The following is a 24,212-nucleotide window of genomic DNA, read 5'->3' as shown; positions in this document are numbered from 1 at the left end:
GGAGAATTTATTGCTCCATTATCAGAAGAAACGAACTTCTTCCTGCCTCGAAGGCGCTGTCAGGATTTGGAGGAAGAAGTTGACAATCACCAGACAGAATCCTGTGTTTGAATGGAATTTATGCATCATGTATGAGGTGTATGAATATGCAACAGGCTGTTGCTTTTAAGGGTTAATCCTGTGTTAACGGGGGTCCTTTTTGGGGCCAGCAAAAGGTACCCGGACGTCCGTACCACTTTGTATTTGTTGTCTCATACTGTCCAAATCATTATTACTCTAATTGTATCACTATTTTATAACCATTTTATTACTATTAAGCTTTTAAAATTTTAAAAACAAGTGATTGGCGTTTTTCACAGCATCAGAAGTTGGGGAATCACACACCCTCAGTTCGAGCACGAACCACTGCCAGAAATCAAGACAAAAAGAGAACCACCCCTGGTGGCTGTCCCTCAGCTGCAGGTCTCAGCTTGGATCCTCCCTGCATTTCCAGCTACCAAAGCTCCCACACACTCCCTCCCACCTTCCTCTTCCCCAAACAGCACAAAGCCTCATATAGGCTAAGTCACAGTGCCAAGAAAAACACAACAACCCCTCACTGAGCTGCATCTATTTACTCATTTCAGAATTTCAAGTCCTCTTTTAGCATTTGTTGCCCAGGCTGAACTACCTGCCTGGACAAATGTAAATATCAATAGCAATTCTGAGAGAAGAAATAAGACCCAACTCACCAGGATGCAGCAAACTGAAGTAAAACCACAATAAACACCAAAGTTTCAAGTCTGTGTGTAAAACTGCCTTCATTCTGTTTCACAAGAAAGCACCAGGACACCTTTACACTCAAGCCACATGAGCCTTTCTCTGGAGGGTATACTCTGGCCACTAAATTAATTTTCATGAAGCTGGGGAGTGCCATGGGATGGGCTGTAGCTGAGTTTTATTTCTGCACCCCATTCTGTGTGCGAGGATTTATTGCCCAGGGCCACACTGCCCATCTTGCCAGCTTTGTACCCAGGGCAGGAGAGCTCTACTGAAGGACAGAGACCAGCTCCAGCTCTCGGCTACTCCTGGCTAAGAAAGGGAAAAACTTCAGCACAATGAGATATAAAACTTCCTTACTTGCTGAAGCATTGAACTTTTCCAGCAAATGAACCCAGGGATTCCCAATATGTGCCTAAAATATTGGGCTAATAGCAGAGGGCACTTTCCCTGTTATTTTTCATGTCCACGAACCTCTGCATGTCTGGATCGTGCCCAAGCCTGGAAGCAGAAGTGCCAAGGAACATGTGAGAGGCTGTTCTCCTGACAATTCCCATTTGGCTGGTGCTGGAAACAACAGAAACCCCCTGAGAAAACCAGCAACAGCTCATCTCTGATGTGCAGCACAAGATCCCTGCTGCCTACCACAAACACATCAGGAAAAGTTACAGAAACGGGGGGGAAATGGAATAATATTGAGAGAAGATGCATTTAAAAAATAAATAAACCCTCTACTCCCTATAAATACACATCAAAGTAGCAGCAGTGGTAGTTGTACCAGCAGTAATAATAATGATGTCAGGAAGGGCTGATTACCCTTGCTTACATCCACGCTTTATTCTTACAAATTTTATAAAGCCTATCTGCACATCTAAATCATTAATTTCCATTAATATTTCCAGAGGAAAAGAAAAAAAAAAAATCTCACTTTTTAAAGGGCTTTTTCAAAGTTTTCAGTCTGCTGGGCATGCAATGATAATTGCTGCTCTGTTCTGCCTAATGACAGAGCCCTTTCCCTGCACAAAACAAGAAGCAGCTTCTTCCCCACTTCCCTATTTCTTTACCCAACTCGGAGGCTCGGAGAATAATTACAAACAATGCCTGGAGAACGGTTCAGTTAATGTTAATTTATACAACAAACTAATTACTACCAAATGGTAAAAAATCACATGTGGAAGTTCCTGTCTCCCACGCAGGCAGCTCAGGCAGCAGCCATCTGTCTCAGCCTGGGATGGGAGCTCTGGGTGACAGGCAGGGATGGATCAGAAGCACGGAGCTGCTCCCCACGACCAGCCCATGGCACCAAACGCCACTGTCCATACATGGCCAGCTCAGAAATGGGAGCTTTACCCCCCTCTGTTTATAAAACAAACAAACAACTTGCACCAGTGACTGCCTTGCTGTCTAAATTTCACCTCGACCCCAAATTATTTGGGGGATCCAGGTAAAATTATCAGAATTTAGGATGCGGTCTAAAACATCTCCATCCATCAGTGTAATCCTTCCTCTCTGCAACATCACTGACTATCAGAAAGCAAGATGTGAGATACCCTTTGAATCTGCTTAGACAACAAGATGAGAAAATGTGCTTTTTTTTTTGTTTCAACATGTTTTTTTCCCTCCTCAACCTGAGAAAGCAATTTTCTCCCAAACCTTGAAAAAAAAATCAAAGTCAGTACAATTGTTAAACACTTTTATGGGATGCTCATTAAAAACTGACAGGGACAAAAAAGCTGGGGACAAATCCTGAAGCATTTGTGCAGTTTAAAGTCTCAGTGAATTCAATGTGAGTGTTACTTTATTGAGGACTTCAATGCCAGATCCTTCACATGAACGAGGACCTTGGCATTTTGACTGTTAATTATTCCCTGATTAGCTTGCACCTAATGAAACAAACTAAACACAACATCATCCCCTAAGCTGTGCTCAGGAAATCTCAGCCCCAATATTCTCTGCTCTCGGTGAGATCAGAACTCCAGCAGTCATCAAAGGAAGTGCTGCACATGAATAGCAGCAAAATATCAGAGTTTAGATTCACAGTCCGGATTTCAGAGAAGTGTTTTCCCCCAACATTAAAAACTTACAAATCTTTCTTTGCTTGAATATAAGGCAAAATTCCCATATAGCAGAATTATTTCTATGTATCTCATTTGAATGAGGCCCCCCTTATGTTTCTGTGAGTCCCACACAAATGCCAAAGTGCAGCCTTCATTTCATTAGAGACAAGCCACAATAAGGTAAAGATGTTTTAGTAAAGATGAAATGTCTGTGAACTTGTGCTTCTGAGCGTTTCTCTACCCAAAAAGAAGGAATTTGTTTCAGATAGACTGAAATAATCACAGAGGAGGAACGAGAGGCACAGCAATCCAAGAAGGGTCCCTGCAATCTCATATTCAAGAGGTAACACAGTCGTCATTCCCACACAGCCAGAACAGCACCCACAGTTTGAGGGAAGTAAACAAGAAAGAAGCACAAGAGAACCCACATTACCAAACAATAATGCCTAATTAGTCTTCATTCAGAGTCCTTAACAGAATTATGACATATAAAAAAAATTACAGGGAAATGATTCTCGTCAAATTTTACATAACGAAACACAACCAATGAAGTGGAGGAGGAAGAAACTATTTTTCTGTTGCTCAGCCTCTTTTTTTTTTTTTTACATCATCAGGAGCTGCTTTCCATGAATGAAAACTTAGAATGCTTAACTAGAATGTCATTTTGTTTCACATTTCACAATGTTTTCCCTTTAAGGTGCATTTTATAGAAGATTGGCTATTATTTAAGGGAAGAGGGAGGGCGTGGGAATTACATTACCAGCTCAGCAAAGTCCAGCTGTTGGTACAACAAGTGAACTAAGACCGTTTTCACTGTGGATTTGGAGTGTGAAATGAACCACTGGGTGCTGTATCAGCGAGAGCGATAAACAGAAAAAGGAAGGGCCGTTCACACGGGGTGTGGTGCAGAAAAAGCTGCAGAAAAGCTGCTTTTTGGGGATGCTTTGGACACGGCCAGCCCCTGGACTGGGACTGACACCAGGGCTCTCCCTCCTCCCTCACCGCAAGCAGCCTCGAGCCGCTCTCACAGCCCAAAGTCTGCCTCTAATTTTAGTTCCCACTGCTGGCACACGTTGTGTCCTAGATCACTGAAAGCCTTGAATTAATACATTAAGACCCAGTATTAAGCTACAGAAGTGACAGCTTTATGGGCTGCATTCAGCCTGGGAGGAAAGCTACCTAGCCCTGCTTAAACAACCCCACTGCCCTCTCCAAGCAGGAACAAGATTTAAAAAATAAACAAAAATATCAAAACCAAATCTCCACTAGTATTTTGCCCATCCCAAAATCAATCAGGTGGCAAAGGTGTATTTTCTAAACAGGCACACTGCACCTTGTGCCCCTGAGAACACCCAGCAGTGCTGTGCTTGGTACCCACAGCCTCATTCCTGGCGCACATTTTCAATTTTCAGTACAAGTGGTCAGCACCAACCTGTGAGAGCCCAAGGATGAGATGGAGCTGGCACCTGAACTCTGCAGCACTCCAATGGCACTTTGCTCCGTGCTGTATTTATATTATTTATTACTATTTGTATTTATGGCACGAGGCCAGAACAACAGCAACAGCCAACAAAGGAGTGCACAGAGAACTATTAGGAAAATTCTGCAGTCTGGCAGCATAAGAAAGCACCTCTCATTGTTTTGTCTTTGTGAGCATCATTAATTTAAAATATTGGGTCATGTGTGCTGTGCTGCACCCACTGGTGCTATATACAAGAGCTAAATAAACCCATGGATTTCCAAACAGTTATATTTCCATGTATATGAAATTAATAATGAAGATGAAACTCGAGTTGCATCTTCAATATATGTATTAATTTAATATATACAAAATTAATATATTAATTAATGAAATAATAAATAGATAATAATAAATAATGAAACTAGACTTTCTCCCATCCAGTAACCTAACAATAAAATAACAATAACAAAAAGCTCCATTATTGGCTCAAAAAGACTGCACCTTTTTTTCAGCAGAAAGAACAAGGTCCTAAACTTGATACATATACTAAATTTGATACATACACTATTCATCTAATAACTTTATACTTAATTATAGAATGACCTCCAGTGAAAGCTCTGTAATTAATCTGAACTCAGACAGGACTGACTTGGCCAGACCAGTATGAGAAGGATGCATTTTGTTTGGAGAACCATCCCAGACATCCCATACCCAAAAGCTTCTCGGGAGCTGTGAATCAATTAGATGACACAGCAAGAGGCAATGCACAAAAAAAAAAAAAAAAAGACTTAAAATAAAATAATTTCAGTGAAATGTCTACATATTTAGTTAAACACCACTGCTGATTAAAGCTGTACATGAGCTCAGTGTGGAACCCAGAATTTTTGCAGCTGACAATCATTAGCAGGAGCCTGCTGTCCTCCAGTTTCATCTTCATATATTAATTTCATGTACATGGAAATATAACTGTTTGGAAATACGTGGCTTTATTTAGGCCTTGTATATAGATATCTCAGCAAAAACGCACTAACGTGCTTTTACACGTTGCAACAAGCCAGCAAACCTACAGGATCAAATGAATACACAGCAATCACTACAGCTGAAACAATTTTCTGGTTAGCTGGTGACTTTTTTGCTTTTTCTTTTTTTCTTTTCCCCCTGATGTCTGACTCTGTGGGAGATAAGGTGCTCAGTTACTGAAATGGGATATGTGTTGTGGGGAAAACAGAAAAGAAGTTCAGCATAACACCATCAGGGTGCATGAAAAAACCAAGAGGCTTTCTTCTTGCATGTGATCCTTGTCTCTGGACTATTTCCCTTAGGATTGTGTGGGCTAATCTGCAGTACAAGGCTGATGGCACATTCCAAACTGCACTGCAAAAACAGGACACTGGGATAACCACTTCCAAGGCAGGAGAGCACTTTCCTTTCTGATAAAGCACTTGGACACTGTTCCCCACTCCGAGGCTTTTGTATCTTGGCTGTTATCACTCTTGTTTACCAGCAGTGCAGCACAATAATTATTTAGGGTTGTTTTTTTTCTTTTGAGATGGAAATCATATTTTCCTTTGGGCATATGGGCTGGCCTTTGCAACTGCAATTCCTGGATATTTAGGAAAACAATAATAATTAGTAGCCAAGTAGCATGTCCCATACACAACCTGCTGGACCTGACATCCACAGAGCTCATCTCCTGTGTGTCCATTATTTATCTGCAGATTCAATAACTTAATAAATTACAGCTGAAAGGCTCAGATGAACAATGGAGGTTGCTTGCACGTTGCAGTGTAGGAAATGGCTTTTTCTCCCTGGCAGGAGGGATCTGGCTCCCTGTGTCGCACATCTGTGCTTCTCCTTCCTGGTGCTGCCTAAACCAGCGCTTCTGTACCCCAAAAGGCAACTCATCCTGCACTGCTGGGCTCAGATACAGGCACCTTACAGCTAGGCAATAAAATTTTCCACCAATTAGTGACCCCACAGGCCTGGCTGTTGTTGCTACCTTTCAGTTCTTTTAATCCTGCTCCTTCTAGGAACAGGCCTAATCCCTGTCTGTAGAGGGATAGAGAAACAAGTCACGTTGGATTCTTCACCAGTTCTGGAGTAGGTCAAACGCTGCCTTCCTAAAGCTCCTGCATGTCCAGGGGGAGTGAAGAACTCACATCTGAGAGCAGAACTGGGCCCACATCCCCCTGAAGTGTCCATTAACTCTCCCACACCCAGAAATAAATCAACATGAGATTCCCTTCAAGCACAATGAGCCTAAAATGCAAACCCTGCTGCTCACAACAGGGAGGCCAGGAGTTCACCTGGAGTCAGGTGGCTTTGTGCTCCTCCCTGCAACCTGCAGCACTGGGAAGAGGGCAGGATGCTCCTTCTGCCCCAGGATGGGCCCTGCAAAGGCTCCTCCAGAGCACAGGCCAGCAGGAGCCACCAAAGGAGCACTCATTCCATCACACCAAACTTCTGTGATGCCTCAGGCTGAGCTTTTCTATTTTCCACATTCTGTGCTGCTTTAGTGTGTGGGTCTGAGCTTCACATGAGGGGATGGTGAGCTCTGTGCACAGAGCAGGGAGACAAAACAATTCCTGCTCCAGCTGGGCACCAAGGACAAATGACCCAAATCTCAGCCCAGGAGCACAAACCCCGTGGGCTGGAGAGAGAAAAACAAGCAGGGTGGGACTGCCTGGGCTAAAGCTGGAATGGGACAATGAACTGCAAGGTGCAAATGGAGCAGAACTGATCCCAGGGACAGAGCCCGTGCCCGGCCGTGCATTTTGGGGCCATTTTGGTTCATCTTGGGTGCAGCCCTGGCTGGGCTCTGGTGGATGCATGGAGGAAATCCTTTCAATAAATGCCTACTTTATTCTGGAACTCCATCTCCTACTTTATTCTTTCTGTTCTAGATCAGCCTAGTCCAGAGTGGAGACGCACAAGGCACAACTCATTCCCCTCTGCCCACTCTGGAAGCAATCCTTGCCCCATCCAGCCCCAGAATTCCTTGGAAAAATTGTGCCACCACTCATTTCCACCTTTTAGTCCACAGCACAGCCAGCTGCCAGTCACTGCTCCATTTGTCTCCAGGAGGGTGAATCGGGAGGAGGAGGAAGGAAGAATGTGGGAGGACCTCTGCATTGATTAGAAATGTTTGGGGTGGGAAAGGAGGGAGAGGGAGATGGAGACAGATTAGAGGGCAGCAAAACTGGAGAGGAAGATAAACAGAGGCAAAAAGAAAAATGTCCTTTGTTCATGTAAATGGCTGTGTGCTCCCAAGCCCTCTGCATGAGTAATGCCACGCCATGGTGTGCAAACCTCTTGGGCACATAACACAAACAAAGCATAACTGGGCCTGAGCAAACAAAGGCCTGAGCACCAGTGATTGAATTCATCTTAAAACAACAAATCAATTCGTGCCTATTAATGCCCTAAATACCAGCGTAGGAGCACTGTCCAGTTGTAATAAACAGCCATGTGTTCAATTACCTCTGCTTGCCCAACTCCTGCTCTCTCCAGTAATTACACCGTGCAATGCATTCTACACTGACATTATATTAATGTGCTGGGAGGAGAAATCTTAAATACGAATTAAATCAAGGCTAAACATCTCAGAAAGCCTTACCCAGTCACACAAGTGCTAACAGGGCATTCTTCAGCAGAAAGTAGAGCCTGATTTTTCTCTCTATTCACCTCTCACTCTCCTCCTCTGGAGCTCTTTCCTCCTCCAATAGAGCTCCTTCAAGCTTTCAGTTTAATATATTTATTTATATAAATACAGCTTGAAAGAGCTCTGTGGCCCCAAAGACCAGAGCAGCAAATCTCTCCTAAGCTCTCTCAAGCCCACTTCACCTGCACAAGAATGCTCCCAAGCAGGAGCACGACGTGAGTATCAGCTTACCTCCCATCAGCCAAGCAGCAGCCACCAAACCCCCTCAACAACAGACAGGTGACATCAAAATGGGGCAGGAAAAACAAAAGCAGGGAACTTCAGGGGCTGAGACAAAAGCGGGAGAATAAAAGTTTAAGAAAAGGTTTCCTACCCCTTTTGCAGAGCCGTCAAACAACTCCCATTGAGCGCTGAATAGCACCCAGCAAACAGCCCAAACAAAGGATATGATGAAAGACATATTTACTCGTGCAGGGCTCCTTCCCCCCAGCCCAACCTTTCTTTCCTTTTCACGCACACCCACACTGCACCGTTTGCACTGTGTTGTTCAATAACCAATGGCAACCCGGAGGAAACACTGCAAGGGTTTCTATGATGCTGTCAAGCACCAGACAGATGCTTGGCAGTGCCAATATGTTCTTTACCTTTGGGTTCTGCCAGGGTTTGAAATTAAAAATAAAATAGGGACAATAATGCTGGGAGAGGAAGAGAGAGATGGCAGTGAGTTAGCGCATGGATGTACAATAAACTTTTAAATCAGTGGAGTATCATCCTACCTACCTACCCGCTGGGCTTTACTTCAGCAATTTCTACTGTTATGGAAATAAAAAAATAAATAAATAAATACAGATTTTCTTTTTACTGTGTGCTGGCTACAGGAATTCTTATAGAAAGTAAAGTAAAATTCTTGGGGTTACCAACTGCAGATTCCCATGTCTTCTAGAACAGACTCAGGTTTTGGCTGCAAAGACAGGCCAAGCCCATCTAATGTATGTTCTAAAATCTGCTCCAAAAGAAAATGCCCTAGGAGCTGCAGAACTTTGCTGACTTAAGGCTTCAGACGGCACAGAAATTTTTACGTTTGGAGAAAATTGAATTTTGAAAGCTTTTCTGACTAATTTTACAGATTGCCCTCAAAACCACAGCATGCAACATTCAGATATATTTAAGTGACTGTAAAACAACTGGTCATTTGTCCTTCTCAGGTCATTAGATTCAAAAACACCCCCAAAACCTCACCAGGTTTTACAACTCCTTTTTGTTCGACTAGTTTGCATTATTTCATTTCAGCTGCCAAACCAAGTCAGGGGAAAAGCTGTTTCCACCTGACCCAAAGTGTTTTATTTAATCCTAATTGAAATGTTTTCATTTCTCTTTCAGATTAATCATCTTAAACATTTAAAAACAAAAAATATCATTTCCAAAGAAACATTTTGTCTACAAACATTGACCGTTCCAAATTTTCCACTAGTTTTTGGCTAAAATTAACTTGTTGAATTGCTAAATGCTATCAGTCCTAATTACTGCATAACAGGTTTCAGGGTGCTTAGGGCAGAGAGTTCCCCCCAACTCTCCTTTATTTGGTTTTTGAGCAATTTTTGGACTTTTTGAATTGATACATCCCCCCAACTCTCCTTTATTTGGTTTTTTAATTGATACATCCCCCCAACTCCCCTTTATTTGGTTTTTTAATTGATACATTCCCCCAACTCTCCTTTATTTGGTTTTTGAGCGCTTTTTGAATTGATACATGATAGAAATCATGCACATACAGCACGCTTTCTCCTGAAGGAATGCAGAAACACAGTACAATTAAACTGCATGAGAAGGGAAGGTGCTGAAAGGAATTCTGCCTTCCCAGGGCAGCCTGTGTACAATGCAGGAGATGTGCACAGATGCACAAAGCTGGCACCCCTCAAACCACCTTAAAAATACCAGTGCTAAGCAGACACGTATCTAATAAAGCTCAGCAGCAGCTCCAAACTTAGGAGTGTTTTTACAAGGCTACTTCATTAGCTAAACAAGCAAGTGGGAGTTGCTGCAAATGTTGCTCCTTGCCGTACTAGAGGCTTTCCCTCGCTTCTGGTAAACAGCAGACACAAGACAGCCTTGTGAATGGCTGATGGCACAGGCTGGGAGCTGGAGCTAATCACACGGGATGACGGGTCACCCTAATCAGCTCCCAAAGCCAGCGCACATGCTCCTCGTTTGGCTGAATTTCCCCCTCCCCACACTCGGCGCTGCCGGGGAGGAACACGGGGAGCCCTCCGGGTCGCGGCCTGCAGGGCGCAGGTGCTGAGCAAACTTTGGAGTGAGCTCTCCAGCAACTCCAGGCCCGGCCGTGCCTGCTCCGTCAGCAGCCCTTATTAAAAACAACACCAAGCGCCCACTAGAACAAACCCAAGCAGGCCTGTTTAATTAGGGCAAACACTTGATATCCACTTCTCCACGTTAAACCACGCCGTCACACGAGCCTGGGAGGTCTGATTAATTTCAAAATGCACGGTCGTGACAAGCGCCTCAGGGGTAAGAGAAAAGGGGGGAAAAAAATCCCACAAATCCTGCTAGCTTGACAAATAGGTTCCAGCTAAATGGTGTGCAGGCTGCCAGATTAAGATGTTACTATTCAGCAAGGGCTTGAACCTTTAATATGAGGGACAAGAGGGCTGAGGAACAGGTGGCTGGCTCTTCACTGCCGAACAAGTGACATCCCCCGAGCTGCGGCACGAGGAGCTGGCACTCTCCCCACCTACAGCTGGGGCTGCACGGGGCAGAGGCTCCTCCAGAATCACCCAGGGACCAACACCAGGGTCAGAGAGCTAATGGCTTTTACAGGGGAGGGGGAAATGCAGATAAAATAATAATAATTTTTAAAAAATTAAAAGAGTGCATAAAAACGCAAAGGCTAATACAACAGGGGAAACGCACAGCAAAATGATGTGGGGTCAAAAGTGACAGCAAATTTTGAAAAACCTTACTGAAATGAAGCACAGCTGGTGAGGAGTCTGGGGGATAAAGGGCAGACAGGAGCCCAAATAATTATTTTTGCCTTGCTGAACCACTTGCATGTTGTGCTGGTAAAGATGAGAAGTGAAAAGAGAAAGCATTCTGCTTTGGCTCCTGCTTGCTCAGTATTATGGAGTGAAGATAACCCAGAGAGAAATTTTAATTGTAGAGATTCATCACAGGAGACTTTCATTCTGAACCAGGGAGGGGGAGAAAGGCTGCATCTTCTCTCCAAAAGCACAAGCTTCCTCTATCTCACTTGACCATAATGCTTTCTTCTGTATTCAAGATGCTGTATCAGCACCTCAGATGCCTTTATCAAAAGGAAGAAGAAAAATCCAAAAGCTAAAAACCTTTGAGGTTGTAAGAAGAGAGAGTTGGAAGGGAATCTAAGCAAATTTTGAAAACATCCATTGAAACAAACCATGACTATCAGGCTAAACTGTTGGGAAGGAAAACACTTAAAAACTGAAGGCAACAAATGAATAAACTTCACTTAAAGCAAGTCAGAGCTGGCACGGCTTCAAACTAGGCTACCTCTGTTCTAGAGTTAAAGCACTTGTTAATAAAAATTTAAGCTACACTTCTTTAATAGGGCCTTCTCTCCACATAGGCCTACTCCACAAATAAACTTTCAAATGTTTTAATTATTTTTTTATTTGTATCAGCAGTATGCGGAGGCATATTTCCATATGGCAGGGTCTTTGAGAGAAGCAAGGGAGGTTTGATGCTGTACAAGAAAAGGCACATTTTGTGGTGACAGACTGCAGAGATGAGCACGGAACCACAAGGCACCTGAAGCATCCTTCCACAGCAGCAGCAGCGCACCAGCCAAACTTGAAAGTACTCAGCTGCAAAGTACCCTTGTCTGTCCTTCAGTGGAAAAGCTGTACAAAGCCTCTCCAGCACGCACTCTGTCAAAGGGGCACCCAGGAACCAAATAAAAGAACTTTAAACCTCAGCCAATTACAGTATCCTTGGGCCTTCCCCGAATCTGTGCACTTGATTTCCTCCCTTCTCATCAGATGTGATTTAAAAACAGGAGTCTGCATTTCAAAGGCCACCCTTCTCCTGCCCATGAATGGCCTGCTTTGGAATCTGTGGCTCAAAAAGAGGGAGACATCTTGATTTTTTTACAAGATTTGCTCATTAAAAGTTTGATAATGTTAGGAGATACCCCAGCCAGAGAGCCTGAATTCAGCATGGCTCGCTTTTACAGATTACAGAGCTGCTTAAACAACAGTCATTTAAATTACCACATTAACAGGTGCTGTGATTTATCATGTAAACTTAAACATCAAATACAAACAGCCTTTGGGGGACGTTCAGAAGACAAAAATCATGCCCAAGAGGCTCTCCTCATCCCTTTTTTCACATGAAGTAATTACTTACAGTACTGCTGCCTACTATAATAGATGAGGCTCTGGTACCCACACTGCCTGCTGAAGCTCTGCAAACACACATATTCCCTTCTTACCAAACAGCTGACATTATTGCTCCCCCTATGAAGACCTAAAGACTAAGATCAAAATTTTCGAGCAGGAAAAATATGAAACACAATAAATAAATAATTTGTCTGTTTGTGTTCATATATATTTATGTCTAAATACATATAATACATTATATATATTGTATGTGTGCATGTATACACACGTGTACATCTGTGTACGTGTTTTTATGGAAAATTCAAAGTATTCGCCTGAACAGCCCAACTGAATTGAGTTTCAGAGGTCCTGACCGAGGAGGAAAGAGCCATGCAGATGAATGACTGCACCCTCACATGCTCATCAGGTAGGTGTTCATATGGTATTTCTTTACACAGAATTCCTGCAAATCCCATACAACAGCACAGGTCTGCCCTCAGAAAACCCACTCTGAAGGTTTTAAAGATGACCAAATACATAACCTGTTAAAACTGCCAACATGGAAAAAGACAATTGATTCTTAATGAAAAGTTAGGAGATGTAAAGAGCCAAAGAATACTCCAGCTTATTCTAAAAATAGGGAGGAATTTACTTGTTTGCCTCTTTGCTATCCAGAAGCCAAGCCATACGTTTAGGGGAAAGGCTACAGAGATTTCAGAGATTTAATTTTCCACAAGCACAGGCCATAAATTAAAACGCAGCAATCCAATCCCATTAATAGTGCAAGGAAAAGCTAAGTGGTTGCTTTGGTCTTTTCTTTCACAAACTTGTGTCAAGCTCAGTGACTTCAAAGAGATTTCCATTTCATTTCTACAAATGAGGAGAGCAGACAGACAGAGAGCCTCTGCCATCCTCTGATGCCTGAAGAAAACAGAAGAAAAACACGCCTGTATCTCATTCTCCTAATGATTTTAGCTGCAAAAGGAATCCCATGGTTGGCAGACGACCCTCGGGGCAGGGGCTGGGGGTCTGCCACAGTGCGTAAGGCTGCTCCAAACCCACTCCATTATCTTCATTATTGTGCGCCAGCAATGAAAGGGGACTGACTCCTCTGCCGAGGCCCGAGTTAGAAAGGACAGAAATGTTTCATGTAAAATAACATTGTGTGACTTCAGTAATAGGTTTATGCCTTTGGGGGCCTCATGCTAAAGCTGCATGTAAGGATTTTCCACAGAATTTGAGAGAAGAAAAGTGAGCACTGTATTAGTAATGAGTAAAATTCGGCGAGTTTCAGATCCACTGGAACACTCAAGCCTCTGTGTCAGCGTGACTCATTGTCAATCACACACTTCCATCCAGCAGCAGGAAAATGGCAAAATTAGGGGGAGAAAAAAGGAGCAAGGAGCTCTGAAGCTAAGTATAAACCCCTATAAAAACACCCCCTAATCCCCCCAAAACTCATAGCCAAGGAGGAACAGGCAGTGCTGAGCTTTTGGAAGAGCAGGCAGCGTGGGCTCCTGCAGGGCACATTAACCAAGGGTACACACACAGCAAATCTACATGAAAACCATTTATGTGCAGAGTGATGCTTCCCTCAGCAGCTCCTGTGTGAGCACAGGGAAGTGCTTACACACTGCTGCACTCCGAACACTGTGTTTAAAATATAAAAATTCTTGTCCTGTACCGACAAAACTTACTGATTTTCCCTTTTATTTTTTAACAAACACAATTGTAGAAAACCATTTCCCTTGTATCAATGAAGTTTCCTAGAAAGAGTCAAACCAAAAAAATCAATTATTTGGAATATCTCCCTTGTCCTTAAAGAGAAGCCCTTTCCCTGACTGATACAAGGTTGGAATTGAGACCTAAAGCTGCCCATGCAGCCCTTCCCTTTTCTCTGATTTTGAGGAAAACGGGCCATTTGAGAGAATGCTTGAAAAGCATGTTTCCCACACCAATTCAGAGGACTATTTCAAACAATAAAAAGAGAGCAAACACAGCCCATTGTACAAGTTAAATAATATATAAACTTCTGAGTACATAGAGAAAAGGGAATCCAGCTCGTATCTGGTCTTTGAAAGATTCACAGGAAATTGATTTAATTAAACCTCAACTACTGGTGCAAATGTTTCCCTTTCTTCCCAAAGGGAAATAAAGTATTATATTATTCTTGTTGACATAATGCAGCAAAGCTTAACCAAGATTCTTGATCTTCATCCCACAAAGCTTTACAAACTAGCAAGACTAAAAATCATTAGTGAAATATGCATTTATCACAAATTGCTGCGGTTTTACCTACATGTACTATCAAAGATTCCCACTTGTAACACCTCATTCACAGGGAAATTCATTAATATGCTAATTACCTGACTAGCAACCAGTGATGACTGACAATTTTACTTTAGCACTACATGAAGAAGACATGACAATAATTTTCTGCTGGGGTTCAGACAGAGAAGACACTGTGCTGTATTTGGTATATAACTCATTTAGGGAAAAGACTCATATTTGCAGAGGACCTCTAAGAACAGTCTAGCCATCTGCACCCAGAAATATATATTTTTTAATTAGCCACTCTAAAAACAACCGTGTTGGCTGAAGGGAAGGGGGAGGGAGGCTTGTCAAAATGATGTATTTGTCCCTCACCACCTTTCAATGCTCTTATGCAAGTCTAATTTTCTTCCTAGCCACCTCACCTCTCTGGCCTCCTTTTGTTTCACGTCCCATTTCCCATTCTCTTCTAACTTCTGAACTTTTGTTAGTTCGCTTTTAAGGAGAAAGGGAAAAAAAGCTCAACTCTTTCCTATTCATTTTTTCCTGGATGGGGAGTAAGCAGAGACATGAATATGGCACCCTCATAATGATTTAACTAGGGCTTAATGAAATTTTCATCACAACCTGCTGTTCAATTTAATGGCCTTTGAAAGACAATAGAACAATGGCTAGAGGGAAGAAAAGATTTTTTGTTGCACGCATTTGCAAAGCCCAACATTCAGTTGCTCCCCCTCCTCTCCCTCCCAATCTCTTCACAAAGCCGTAGATCTTTTGTTTGTACTGTATATTTTCATTTTAGCAGAGCTGAGATAATGCACAAGCTCTGTAGCCATTCTCATGTCTATCTGTGGCCTTTGCTTAATGGAGTCTGTGCAGCTTGCACAACCTCATACTCAGCAGAGTATTTGTGCACTGCCCAGAGCTCCTTGTTCTCTCCTCTCGCAGATAAAAGCCTGCTCTCCTTCCCACCCATTCCCCCTGCAATCTTCCATCCAAAGGCACAAGGTATGCTATGGCACTGACCATTACCTCAACCTAAATGCAAAAATAATGTTGTAAGTAATATTAAAAAAATGCTCAAAGAATCTGTTTCCCAGCAGACCCTTACTGCACGCTCCACTCAACAAAAGCCTAATTTACAATCCTGCCATGCTCCTGGATGTGCCAGCGTGTTTGTGTCCCTACTTCCATACCAGAATGCAGGAAATTGTCCTGAAATTTTCCTGTAGGTGCTGTGAGTTCATGCTTCAGCACTGAGGTGGGCCCTGAGAGCCCTGCCATTGAACATTTGGGGCAGATTTCTGTAACAGGACAGGTGAGTGTAAATGAGAACAGAGTCTCCTCACTGTGCCCTAAGCAACAAGGCTCAGGATGCTCCCGCAGCTGGCTCTCAGTGCCCCAAAAAGGAGCTGTAAATACACATGGAGGTACCTACAGAGAGCACAATGAGAGCCTCATCTTCCACTCAGGACCTGGACTCTGCCCCAAACAGGCAAAAAATAAAAATCCTCATCTCTGGTCTTAGTCCCAGAGCACAAGTCCCACAGAGTCCCACAGCACACAAGTCCTATGACCACCAGCTGGAGAGAAGGCCTCAAAGAGACCCTTAAAAGACCCATTCTCCAGAAAGGACACCCAGAAAGGACACTGCATGATGTTGTTGGCCATACATAATGCAGAGAACACCAGCATTCCCAGCCTGTACAGCACCTGTACTACACATGAACAGACCACGATGTGTCCCACACCAAAGCTTTCACTAACTCCCAGTTTACCTTCTCACCTTTCAAACAATGACCTGCACACTAGATAATTTCAGAAAACCACTGACACTGATGATAAATAATACATCTTCTAGTGCTAGACATGGGGAGAGGGGAGTAGTGGTGTAAAAGCCTCCAGGTGATTAAAATTGGCTTACTGCAGGCATACTGAGGAGCTTGCCACTGTAACAAAAGGACCACTAGACTCTGTTTTTGGGCAAAGCTAAAAACGTTAGCTATGATGGGACACCAATAAAATTTACCTCTAATGCAGACAAGAACTGCAAGATCTTTAATTCCGCTGGCACGGAAAAGCAAGCAGCGCAGAAACACGGCACGATTAAAAAAGTACACGCGATCCAAAGGATCTGGAGGAAAGAAAAGAACACAGGCAATCTTGGCCAGCTTCCCAGGCCTTACCTTCTGGCTCGTTTTTGATGAGCTCCTCCATTTTCCTCTGCTTGAGGGTGTCCACGACATCGGCCAGGCTGCCCTTGCGGCGCTCGGGGGTGCCCAGCGCCGCGCCGGACAGCGACTCCCCGCCCTGGCGCCCGCCTTCTTCTGCCTTCAGCGGTGAGGTAGATGAGTTGTGCGGGGCAAACGAAGACATCACTTTATTGCCATCAACTTCCTGAAAGGGGAGAAAAACAAAAAACAACAAGATGAAACGTTCCTTGCTTTTCTCTTGAAGAAATGGTGGGGGGAAAAAAAATAAATCGGCGGAAAGAAAGGAAGAACGGTCCTTTGTTCTTGGAGTTCATTGCTATTTGTTCTTCTGTTGAAACCTTTAAAAAAGGCAAGCAATGTTTCAAAAACTGCCAGAACAAAGCCTATCCATAAAGCATAAACCAAGATTACAGGCTGGAGTGAACAAAGATCAGCTTGCAAGAGAGAAACATAAAATACAGTTTCTCCCTAATTGAGAAGAAGTGTTGTTCTCATAGGTTTCCTAATAACAAAGGTATTGATTACCTGTAATTGTTTGTTCTTTTACAGCTCTCTTTCTAAAAAACCTTCAATTTTTACAAGGACCATTAATTTCCTGACTTTTTATAAAGTACTTAATGCCTTGATTGGCTAGTTGTTTTAGGAAATAAAATAGCAACTAAACATTAAATGTCCTTCACCATATGCCATATTTTTACTCACAGTTCAAGCAGTTCTCCCATCTATAAAGGATGAAGCAACTGCTTTCTGTTTCCTAATTCTACTCTCTTCTGTCTTAAACCTTCATTTCTGGTAGAAACAGTATTTCTCACAAAGGTGGTCCTAACGACTTTCCCTGGCAGCACAATGGCAAAACTCAGTGACTTCCCAGAACGTGCACACAGCCCTCCTCACGTGAGAGTCCACACAGCTCTTCTCATTAATTTTAATGGAAAGCAAAACTGGCTCCAGCATCTTCAAACCTGCCTTCATTAACACAGGAGCCTTCTCCTCCACATCTCCTCCAGCTTAAAGCAACCTTCTCTGCACAATTCCTCCTGCTTTCATGTCTGTTGTACCTCACCCTTCTGTACACAGCTCCCAAACCCGTTTTTCTCTCTGCTGCTATGTGCCATCTGTACCTGAAAAACTCAGGTCAGCATCTCCAGACAAAGACAGCAGCAGAGTAATACTCTGCATAAAATACAATGCTATAAACATGAGTAGTTTTTATTTTGATGTCATTTCCCAGGGTTTTTTTTCACTACCTTATTTTGTACTCTAGCTGTTAAATTAATATTGCTTTTTAAATAAACCACTGTATGATCATGTTATAAGAGTTACAGACTTGGTTGAAAAAGTCTTAATTTTTTAATTGTTTTCATTCTTGCACTTCAATTCAGAGGGTATGGAGGTGTTACATGTCTGTAAATACACACACACACTGTGTTTAATGATTTTTGTTATAATTTTATATTTTTTGAGTAATTATGATGTCTGCGCTAATAAACCACAATATTTCAGAAAAAAACCCCACTTTTATAAAAGAACATAAATTGCTACAAATTATTTTAATGAAATCTGAGTAAAGCTACATGGAAAACATGCAACAAAGAAAATAGATTTGTTTTCACAGGCTACTTTGTTGTGGCAGAAAGATTACCTATGGTTAAGAAAACTTTTAATGCAAACAGTTTGGAGCAGCTTGAACGTGTTATAGTAGTGAATAAATTCCCTAAGAGAATCGGATTTAACCGAGATTACAATCTGGGCCATCATATGCCCCAAAAACCAAACCCAGTGATGTTAATGAGAGACTTTCTACTGACGTCAATGAGCTTTTGACCAAGCCCTAAAAAATTTTCCAACTCAACTCAACAGAAATGCTCCTTTTTTTTTTCCCCTTCCAACTCCCTCCATCTTTATTCTGCACTTGAAAAATTCCTACTTGCTAACACTGGACTTCAAAACTTAGTTGAAACCTAATTCAGTTTTTTTCACCTATAGACTTGAGTAAAGACTAATTTTTTAACACCAATCTAAACAAGCAAAACTGTTAACTTCAGCATCATTTCAGACTTTAGCCAAAATTCAAAACCATTATCACCAAGTGGCAATTGGTTTTCCTACACACGAGAGGCTAAAAGAGGAAATATCTTGAAAGCTGCTTTCTTATTCACACTTTGAGACAGATAAGCCAAATATCATCATCCTTAGTTACAGTTCTTAAATCTACCTATGCCACCAGTCATGTGTGTAGAACAGTGTGTTTCTTCATTTTACCAGGAACAAATTTCTTGTTTTAATCCAAAGCAGGTCCCAAAGACTTTCACTCCTGTTTGTGTGTGTCGCACATTGTTTATTACAAATACTTTGTGTATTTTACAAATACACAAAGTATTTGTAAAAGCTGCCTAAACCTCAGGAATCACCACTGCAGTTTCCATGCACGCTTGAGGTACAAATATGCAAGTGGTGCTTTGTATCTACAAGTATATTGTCATACCAAACCAGTTTGTTATAAGAGAAGAAGCACAAGAACACAAGGATTGAACGATTATGTAAAGTAATAGAAGATGGGTTTCAGAAGCACAAACTGCTTGGCTTTCAAATGAAGCTCACAAGTATTTTTAAAACTCTGCCTTGCTTTCTGGGAAAAGGAATTGTGAGGGGGACAATGCAGTAGTCTGTGAACAAAGCACCACGAAGGACTCTGAATACTCAATTCCTAGTTCTTTCAAGTGCACTGTGGAACCATAGAAAATAAAAACTTTTTTCCCCCTGCATTTCAGTTTCCTACCTGTAGAACAGGCACAAGTAATCTCTCATACGATAAAGGTCTTGGAATGATAAATTCATTAATAACACAGATACTCTCCTACTACAATGTTGGTTAAAAGCATTTATAATACCACAGTTAGAAAGACTTCATAGCTGGCTAGGAAAAGAAAGGGAAGTGTTCTACAAGATTTTTTTAAAAGGTAAATTAAATACTGAAATATACAATCAAGAAACCATCCCCTGCAAAAAGTTTCTTTGGCGCTCTTGGTGAGGTGCGCACGTATGCAGTGTTTGCATATCACATACAAGGCTATTTATACACTTGTGGGATTTAAGCCTCAATCAAAACACATATACAGTAGGGGAACAGCTGCAACCACATCTCAGTGGGCTACATGACAGTACACCAGTGAATTATTCATTCAGAAAGATCTGTGGCCATCACACCCCCAACGCGTGATTCGCAACCCAAGAGGAATCCTCTGCTCTGTGCTGTGGAGGAGAGCTCAGCCCAGCTCCTGCTGCTCAGGACACTTCAGCAGGAATCCTGCAGCACACAGCTCCAGAGCCTGCTGCCCCACAAGCATCCTTTCATTCTGCCATTCACAACAACAACATCAAGTGTACATCAGTTACCTCGCTTTCACTTCACGTCCCTCTCTTTTATTTTGTTCTTTCCTATGTCATTACTTGGAGACGTGAAAAAGCTCTCAGTGGGTCTGGATTTTTACTACTAGCATGTAAAAATAAAGGACACTTCCACCACATAAAACCTGCTCATGTCAATGGCTGCATAAAGCCAAAAAAACTGAGTAAAGAAAATCCTCTGATTTTGCATTATATGAGGCAAAGATTGTAAATGGAAGGGTAAACAAAAATTTAAGATTGTTCTTGCTCTGTGAATATTGTGTCTGTTTTGTTTCTTTCAAACGTTAACAAATACTGTATCAAGTTTAACTGTCAAGTTAAACAGAAGTTTAACTGTCCCCCTGAAAACACTCAGAGAAATTCTCAATGGCAAGAAAGACACGTCAGCAACAGTTTAAAATCAATCCCCTGAGAAGAAGTTCCCTCCCAACAAGAGAGATTTAGCAGGTTGTTTTTTTAAAAGGACAAATTGACATGACTTTCCCCAGTTCCACTGAGAGAACAGCAACAGCACTGCAAAGTGGAATTAAGAAACATCAATATCTAATGGTGACATTGTACAATTAAATCCATCGAGCCACACACAGGACCCATCCCAGAGCCAGCAGAGCAGAGGACAAACACCATTCCTGGAGAAGAGCCTCTCCCAGCTGCAGAACCATCTCACCTGCTCAAGTTTGATTACACTGCAGCCTCTGGCACCGCTAATCCTGGTGGCAGCTCTGTGCAGGAGCAGCTGCAGGTGCACGGGGCTCTGTGCTCACCCGCACTGCCAACTCTCTGCTGATGGAGCTGGCCCGCATCTCCTGAGCTGGGATGGTACTCACCAGACACCTGAGGCTGCTGCTCCTCAATTCCCCTCCCGACAGGCAGAGCACAGATCCTGCCGGAGCCAACACTGCAGCCCCTTCTCTCCCTCCCAGCACAGAAGGGAGCAGCCCCGTCCCGTGCCTTCTGCTCCAAGCTAGAATCCACAGGAACACCCGCTCACTCGCAAGAAAGGTGCCTGGATATTGCCAAACAGCTTTCCACCTATGGAGGAAATACCTCTTCCAAGGTTTAATGATAAAACAGGCTTCTGCCCTTTCAGGATGAGGTCAATAATCTTCCTTTGTTAATCTTGGGCAAGCTTTACTTAATCTAGCCCCCTTGTCACCTTTGTGATTGACAGGAAAAGTCATGTCACTGGACAATGGACTTGTCCTCACCGAGCAATATCTTTTTTTAAGATTACACAATGTTACCCTTGCTCTCATAAAAAGTGCAAACATTGTGCTGTTAAAAGAAATTCTTCATTCCAGCTGTATCTCTCAAATTGTCTCCCTCTGTTTCCAGGGTCCAAGGGAGGCATATTTCAGTTCTGCAGAGGAACATTTAAAGGCTTAATGAAAAGAAACAGGTTGTACTCGGTGAGATCTCCAAAATATCTCTTAGTGCTCTAAATAGGTCTCATCTTCTCCTTCCTCATCTAGAGATGCACATTATTTCTGTCTGCAATTAAACTCAGACACTCTGCTTCTGTGACATTAAAATTTTGTCCCAAACCAACCAAGAATCGAAGCAGAAGAAAACTGAGAACTAAGTCTGAAACTGTTAATTACCACCATATGGTATGCATGAAGTCTGCATCTGCAGGGAAAAAAAAAATATATATCATGAGAATCAAGCTGCTGGTTTTGCAGCCAAAAACACCTGGAATAAAATACTTGTGCCTTTAAAACAAGCACAGATATTGTCTGATTTTAAGAAGCCTGTGATCCTAAAAGCAACCAAAAAGGTTCTTTTTTTCAAAGCTGGAATTTTGCCCATGTTTCACTCTTTGAGAATGTGTAAAGAAGACGAAAGGCAGGGTTTTTTTCTCTGCTTTCTACATTAGACATGTAGGCCTATCTATTTTATAGTCTCCATAGTGACCAGGAAGCTGATAACAGTATGACATAAGAGATAATCAGAAAACAGAATACTTCACTCTTCTGAAGACAAATGATTCTCCAGCAATTCAGTACCGTTTCCTATTTTTCAAAATTTACTTTCCCCAACAATATTTTAGGAAATGAGTATCTATGTGTAAGATTCAACAGCACAGCTACTTCAAGTGAAAATCTGGAAGCTGCAGAAATACTTCCATTGCCCACAGGAGACCCACCAGCAATTACAAGAAAACTCGACCTGACATTTCCAGTATTTGTTAATGTTTAAAAGAAACAAAACAGACACACAATCTTCACAAAGCAAATCTTCAGTTTTTGCTTAACCTTTCATTTACAATCTTTGCCTCATATAATGTAAATAACTTACTTCAAGAGCTTGAGTGCCATAGTCTTTCAATGGGAATTATATTTTTAAATCACTTAAGTGGAGAACTGTCCCATTCTAGATGCTGCGTCACAGGAGCTGCAGAGCAGCGATCACCACACTCCCTGGCTTATGGGGGCTGTATTTATATATACTTATGTATATATATCAACCTGGCACCTCCAGGAAGGTGAAACAAACCCACAATCCATCAGGCTTCCCAGGGGACACTGTGCCCTTCACATGTAGGAATTTCCTTCCTTCCATCTTTATTTAAATAGTCTTTGGTCTGTAAGTCTCCCACATGCAGTAAAGTTGTTCATCAGTGGTGCACAGGTATGATCCCAAGGAGATTGAAAAGGAAACAGGGGAGGACACCATAAGCAACCACTGTCCTTATTCTGATTATTTCTTACCCTAGCACTGTGGTTTTAATGATGTCAAGGAAATCAAACACAACAGAGAGTGAGGAAGGAAGGGAATGGATCACAAGAGTCAGCTGAAGAGGCAATAGTGGCAGAGAACTTTTACCTGGATTAGGTGAACTAAACACAATGAACAGAGATGCACTTTTTGTTTTCTTTTTACTGTGACCATGCTACTACCATCTAGAGAAACACGTTCAAGTCAAATACAGTTTTAGCTTTACTGACACAACGTATTTGGAACTCCATGATCCATATCTTGGAGGTACCACCAAGACTTACACAACCCTGATGACATCTTGTGCTCCCTCTAAAATGTTAAAATTTCACTCTGCAATGGAATATTACTTATTTTTAGCAATCATTACTAGCTCTTGTCCTTCAGTCTGTATTTATTTGACATGAAGTGCTGCATCTAATTAACAACCTCTTCTTGATGAAGCAGAAGATACACTGGCAGAGGGCTCAGTGGGAAGACTAACAGGTATTTTCAGTGGAAAGACTAACAGGTATTTCCAGTGCTTGGTGCCCATGAACCTGGCTGAAAATGGTTCAAAGCCCAAAAAGACAACCATAGGGACTGCTACATCAGACACTTTGCTTTCTTTTACCTTTTTCCTCCATATGTAAACTGAGATATTAATGAATAGCTCCTGCAGCTTGAGGCATTTTATATAATTGATATAAAAAGCCCAGAGATCATTGGCTAAAAGCCCCACAGCGGTTGTGTTTTCATTTTTATGGATGCCATAAATACTCAGCCCTTATATTACTCGTGCATTACTCCGTGGGGCACCACAGCCCAATCACCCGGAACCGGAAATTGGGAATTCTCTCATATATCAAGTGCCACCCCACAATATCTGACAGCAACACTGAAACGCACCTTGATTTTCTCCAAACACCACAATGCTCAGACTGCTGCCACAACTGCACGAGCAAGAGAAAATCTCAAACGTTTACAGGGTTTAGAGATGAGCTGCAAGAAACTGTTTGGTCACATTGACACAAAAGGAATAACTTATAATCCGTTTTTGCACTGATTTCTAACTTTATCCTCTGAGATTTAGAGAGCATAGGAACAGATTTTTCAGGGATTTAAGTATCTACAGATAGAAGGAGGTGCCTAGTGGGATTTCTGGAAATGCACAATAATATGTATATTCAGTTAATTCTCACTGACTTCATTTTAAGTGTCTGAAAATAAAGAGGTGGAACGGGTGACTCCGAGTGCCTCTTCACCAGACCAGACCATTATCAGCCTATCTCCAGCACAGTGCACAATCTGATA

The 24,212-nt window shown here is 42.3% G+C and overlaps 1 protein-coding gene across 1 annotated transcript in view; it reads right to left on the bottom strand.

Annotated features, from left to right (window-relative positions):
* Positions 1-24,212, bottom strand: part of SOX5 (SRY-box transcription factor 5) — a 275,778-nt gene that overhangs the window by 191,884 nt on the left and 59,682 nt on the right. The window contains exon 3 of the mRNA XM_059473027.1: positions 16,767-16,977. Coding sequence (XP_059329010.1) covers positions 16,767-16,977 — 211 coding nt within the window. The remainder of the gene's footprint in view (positions 1-16,766; positions 16,978-24,212) is intronic.

The sequence above is a fragment of the Ammospiza nelsoni genome, chromosome 5, assembly GCF_027579445.1.
Source record: "Ammospiza nelsoni isolate bAmmNel1 chromosome 5, bAmmNel1.pri, whole genome shotgun sequence".
NCBI classification, from domain to species: Eukaryota; Metazoa; Chordata; class Aves; order Passeriformes; family Passerellidae; genus Ammospiza; species Ammospiza nelsoni.
The sequence above is the reverse complement of the archived record's forward strand: the minus strand, read 5'-3'. Positions and strand labels throughout refer to the sequence as shown.